The sequence below is a fragment of the Porites lutea genome, chromosome 8 (genome assembly GCF_958299795.1).
Source record: "Porites lutea chromosome 8, jaPorLute2.1, whole genome shotgun sequence".
Lineage (NCBI taxonomy): Eukaryota > Metazoa > Cnidaria > Anthozoa > Scleractinia > Poritidae > Porites > Porites lutea.
The window spans coordinates 11,518,843-11,524,737 of NC_133208.1; the positions used below are offsets into that span (position 1 = coordinate 11,518,843).

At 40.5% G+C, this 5,895-nt stretch overlaps 1 protein-coding gene across 1 annotated transcript in view; it reads right to left on the reverse strand.

Moving 5' to 3' along the window:
* The window catches only part of LOC140945660 (protein mono-ADP-ribosyltransferase PARP14-like), a 9,035-nt gene extending 7,385 nt beyond the window's left edge, over positions 1–1,650 (reverse strand). Inside the window, exons 1-2 of the mRNA XM_073394679.1 lie at positions 1,474–1,650; positions 659–1,027 (exon numbers count right to left, since the gene is read on the reverse strand). Of these exons, the coding sequence (XP_073250780.1) occupies positions 659–1,027; positions 1,474–1,596 (492 nt within the window). The 5' untranslated portion in view covers positions 1,597–1,650. The remainder of the gene's footprint in view (positions 1–658; positions 1,028–1,473) is intronic.
* Positions 1,651–5,895: the final 4,245 nt, after the last annotated feature.

Below are 5,895 nucleotides of genomic sequence, written 5' to 3' on the forward strand. Positions count from 1 at the left end.
CTTTACTTAGTTCTCCAGCATGGGTCATGTCCATATCCGGGGTGACGATGTTTATGATAGCGTCAGTTTTCTCTTTCGTCAAATCACCATTTATGACTTCGATGATCAAGTCCCTCGGTCTACTAGCACATGGAGAAGTTTCGCCCTTCTGGGCAATGTGTGTAAATACACAACTGTGAAATTTCTGTAGCTCTAGTTGAAATGTATGAAGCATAGAAGCTTGGAAGACTACGATCCTGACTTTTTTGATAAATTTAAAATTTGGACTAGAATTACTGAGGGCTTGAAAAATCAGGCTGGCTGAATCCACCGCTGACACTTGAAAACCTCCGGTTCCTACCGCTGGAAATGAGATAGACTGGAAACCACGAGCCTCTGCCTCATCAAGACACCTTTCCACGCACTGCTGCAGGTGATCTTTGTCCGGGGAGTCTGGTATTAAGTGGATGATATAACGGGCCTTTAGATTTCCACCACTGGTTACTACCACTGACCCATCTGTTTGATATCCCAGTTGATAGCACTCGTCCTGCACAACTTGACCGGCGGCCTTTTTCACCGCCTTGCTCAGTGCTCCCGCGCTATCCATATTCATATCTTTGCCAATAATATTAACAATGACGTCTGTTGTCTCCTGGCACAAATTTCCTTGCAAAACGTCAACACTAACTCCACCAGCTGGTCTTTCTGGTTTCTGAATGATTCTTCCCAGTTTGGATCGTAGCTGTCTAAAACGACCACTCGTGGTGTGTCCAGAACAAACCCCATGCTTGGATCGCAAGGTATCAATTTCTTGTGCAAAAGCAGTGATTAGTGCTTGATCTCGATGGGACACCACAAATCGAATTTCTTTCACCCCAGATGAAGGATTGGTTTGGCAAAAAGTGATGGCTTCTTCCAACATGATCCTGGAGGCGGCGTCTGGTGGAAAGTTGAGGTTTCCAGTGCCTATGACTGGAAATGCTATTGAGACCCCTCCAAGCTTATCAGCCGTCTGTAAACATTTTTTCACAATGCCTCGTAAGACCTATAATAAGACGCAAATTGATTACAACACTTCCTATTATAGAGAAAAATAATAAAAAATAATAATATTAAGACGTGAAGCGTAAAATTGGTTAACAAGTGTATCTGCTCTTTCTATACTGAATGTGGAAGTGGTCTCGGGGTAAAAACTCGGTGTTGGCTTAAAATGTTTAATGTCTCGTGGTAAAACCGGTAATACGTGCCTGCCAACAACCTGGAAATAAACCCTAAAAATAGCTTGCAAACAGACTAACGGAGGAAATTAAAGAGTATGCTAGTTAAAAGCAGTGATGAACGCCATGTCTGGCAAGATTCAAAAGAATAATTTATTTCTAAGTAACTTTTACTTACAAGCTGCATGGGCTTACAATTCCGTTTGTCATTGTACCTTGAAAAATTATGAAGGGGCAAACCAGAATGAATAAGTAAGCCAAGTTTCATAATTACCTCACCCCCCTCTCCACCTAGCCACATTGAACAGTATGTATGAATCACGTGTTTGCAGGGCAAATCATGTCCTGCTGTAACTGTGACATCACCAATATTTGGAGTCACCAATTCTTTCTTCATTTGAAGTCCACCAGCTTTAATGATCGCCTGGGAGCACGCTCCTTGTGAACTTACCAAAATGTCGGCCTGCAATTTAAGGTGAAGGCAGACTTTGTTAGTTTTAAAAGGATAGGCAGTCACTACAAATTACTATCAAGGGTAAAGAAGTAAAGAACGCATAACAAGAGCAACGCATAGTGTTATCGTCACACCACTAGCTTTTATGACTATGGTAAGGGTAGTATTCATAGTAATGGGCTATTAAATGAATAAAAATGGCTGTCTGGGTCCCCCTCCAAATTTTTGTAACAGTTATTTAAACTAAAGCCAATCTACAAAGATTGTAAAGAAGAAACTATTCATTAGATTGTCTGGAGTCGACAGTCGACATTAGTCATGGACTAGCAAGAAAGGAAATGAGATACACGATGTCACACTATTTGCCAATTGCTTGATGGACATAAATATGCAGATCGAAAAATCAACACGGGTTGAATTGGATGAATAATATTCTAGAGTCTATGCATCGGTGCGGTCGAATAAGAATTAGTTAAGAATTCAGTTGATAACCAATGATTTGCTCACCATTATTTGTTTGTTGTATTTGTACTATTATTAAGAACAACAAAAGCTGGATTTACTAAAGCAAAGACAAATAAAAATGAGCGTAAAAAGTCTACCCTTTGGTGTCGTCGTAACGCAAAATCCAAGAGTACTGAGAAGCAATCGTTTTGAGGCATCATTCGGCATTAATTTAAGGAACACATAAAATGGACAAGTAATTTGTCTTCAAGTAGATTAAACCAGTCATAAATTCGGGCAGAACTCGCCATCGTTATTTTTAGTGACTCACATTCGAATCATCTACTGAGCTGAGGGCCCGCGAGAGATTGTGTGGTAAAATGGAGATTTTTAATTTGTGTGCAGGTACCATTACAATAGTTAACGTGCAACAGTCAAGAATGAATGAGACCCAAATCCATTCCCCTCAGTCTTATAAGTTTTTGTGTAACTTCAGTGACAATTAATGGGTATCTCATTTCGCCGAGTATTTCACGTATGCAAAAAAATTCGCACGGACCTGATCATGAATCTTGGCGAGGCTCCTAATATATTTACCTTCTTTCATTTCGCAAGTTCAGTACTTTATCTATTTTGATGGCGGGAAATCAGCTCGTTCATGACTGCCTTAAAAGTTTGCCAATTTCCCATTTTACTGATAGCCTCACTGAATAGGGTCATAGTGATCAAACCACTTCTTCTTTATACAACCTTTCCTTTTTATTCTAATTGACGGAGTACTCCCCCTGAAGTCGAGAATGTACATTTTTAGTTCCTCACCGTCAGAACAGACCCCCCACCCCCTATTATGACCGCGTCAACAAACCTGCTGCGTCTGGATAGTTCCACGCTTCCACGCAATTTTGTGACCACTTTTAGTGACAAGAATGTAAGCATCAGCTGGGTGCATGCTCACTGAGCTCTCCACATGTTCTTTCTTCTTAATGGTACCATCATCGTCTTTGTTGTTTGATGAATTGGATTCCAAAGTTGCCTCTTCGTACGGAGTGCGCATGTCATCTTGTTTCTGTACATGGATAGCACTTGCATGATTCTCCTGCACTTCTTTCACAAGGCTGTCGCCTTTTCCGCTGGCGAAATATTTCTGTAGTCCAGGCTGTTTGAGGTTTAAACTATCTGAATAGGTATTGACTGCAAGAGCTTCCATATTACTTTTCGCAAGTTTTATCCCCTTCTCGTGTCCCCGAATGACAAAAGCATCATCATCTTTCCCTGTTTGAATCTTGATGTGATATTCTTGGAATTTATCTTCAATCAAACGCAATTCATCTTGTCGAACCTCAGAGAGGTATTTTCGGTGTAGCTTAGAGGGACATTTGAACTGCACTTCTCGAATGCAATTGTCTTTGAGATATGAGGTGAGAGTCTTGATCATTTCACGTACATCTTCTCGAAACCCCGCTACGTAAATGTCATTATTCTTCTTATGCCAATGTACTCGGACTAATGAGTCGGCAGTGAGTTGCTCACATAGTTGGCGCCATTCTGGGGTCTTCAAAAGATGTTGACTGTTGGCATCCACGCGAACTTTTTCTTCCAGTGTCAAATTACTCACAAGACTGGCAGCCTTGTCCGCATGCGCAGCTGACGTGCCTATGATCATAGCTTCGTTGTCGATCACGAATACTGTGGCTTCAACGTTGTCATTCTCTAATTCACATTGGACTTTTTGAAGCCCTTTGTCTAGAGACAAAACTTCCAAAATGTTTTTTGACAGGCTTAATTTCTTTTCAATAATTTCCGAAATTTTTTCGTGAAATTTTTTGGTCGCCTCCAGGAACTGTGGTTGTGGGCCTTCAAAAAAGATTTCCTCCTCTTCAGTGTCTATTCTTATCTCCAGTTTGTTGTTGTTTTCTTTAATTTTCTTCACAAACCTGGTCTTCTCCAATAAAGTTAAATGCTTTATAGAGGCCTTTACCGTTTTCTTCAGGTATGTCTTTCTGGTTTCCTCTTGGTATATTTCCTCTAATTTTGTTTTTAACTTCTCTCTGAAATCTTCTGCATTTGAACTCAGGGAAACAATTCTGACCACGAAAGAATCATCGATCATTTTAACTAGCGGAGGTTCAACACCGAAACAGGACCGAATTCCTGGTAACTGAGCTTTCACGGCCTCCCAGGAATCTTTTTTCACTTCAACATCCTTCCTTGTAATTCTGGCAAGCCATGTTTGTACTTCCTCGACACATTTCCGTGGGCAACTTTCATCTTCCCCGCGATATGACAGAATAGCTGTTTTACCGTTAAGCTTCCATTTAATTTCACATGACCTAGTAGCCAGCGCCACTTTAAGTTGGTCATGGAGTGACGTTGTTGTGATGTATTCCATTACATCCGGGTCCACAACCATGCGAATCTCCTGTACTTTAGGCTCAGACCGCTGGCTCACTGATGTGTTAGGGCTGTCGTCTGCATCACCTCGCTTGTCACCAAAAACGTCAAAATGTACAAAGTCATCGTCATCTTCCAGTAAGTCAGTCAATTGAGCCTTATTTAAGAAATATGGCTTTTCATTCTGTTTGGCTAAGACACTTTCCATATCTATGAGAAAAGCAAAACTTAAATGAACCCTAATTTTCCTGCATACAGCGACTACTATGTTGCAAAATAATAAAACAGGCAATGATGTCTGTTCTGGTAGTCTATAAGCGAGAAGTCAGATGCTTTTTGACCACGAGCTTCTCTGCTTTTTATAACAATTCTATTAATATGAATGTCTGTGACTTTATCACGTTTTTAAAGTTTTCAGTTATTTAACCATTAAAAAACATGCAAAAACTTTCTTCTCTAAACAAAAATAGAGCGCTTAGTCAGCGGATTTTCTTGAGCCAACCACCGCCGATCGGAAGTCACACCAGCCAGTGTGTATATTTATACCGCGCATGTCGTTAAGTCCACGAGCTCATGCAGGTCGCCTATACTCTAGAATCGAACGCTACGGCAATATTTGATACGTAAGCGACTAGCTTCTTCTGCGTTTACACGTCACCCGACGAATTTCTAGCGCCTGAAAAATTTTAATTTAGACTTCGCTCACACGGAACTGTATTCTCGGAGTGGGTACCCCAATCAAAATTATAATGAGGCCATGTATGTATGTGCAGTCCTAAAGGGTATCGGACTGGGTTTGCGCAAATTTGGTCTGAAAATGGGTATAGTTTTCAAAGGAACTACAGTGCATGAACGTAATGGTCGTTTCAATTCAAAACGAATAAGAAAGAAAGAGTGATATGCGAATTCGAAAGCTAAGGAATCTTTTGTTGGGGGTTCTAATGTAAAGTAATGATGACATTATTTGGATCTGAAAACGGGTATGGATTTTGAGGGCTAGGTCTGAAAACGAGTGTGGAAATTGATATTTTTGGGGGTCTGAAATAGGGTGAGGATTTGGATAACTGGTTAGCACAACCCCACCAAGAATTCCAGGAGTGCTTCCCCCCCACGCGTTTTCGCTCTTTTCGCACTGATCTTTGAACGATTAGGCGTCTAAACTTTCGTACAGTTAAGGCAATTCCTATGAAAAGGATCAAAAATTCACAGTATTTTGTAAAAACTATGAATCTTACTAAAACCTAGATCACATTTGTTTGCCTGGGCTATAATTTTTCAGTTAAATGACTGCAAAAAATTAAAGAACAAAGGACAGCTTAAACATTATCTTATACTCCTCTGGGGACTGTAGCTCCAAATATGGAGTTTCAAGTCATTTCTACCTACATAACACAACTTCTGCCATTC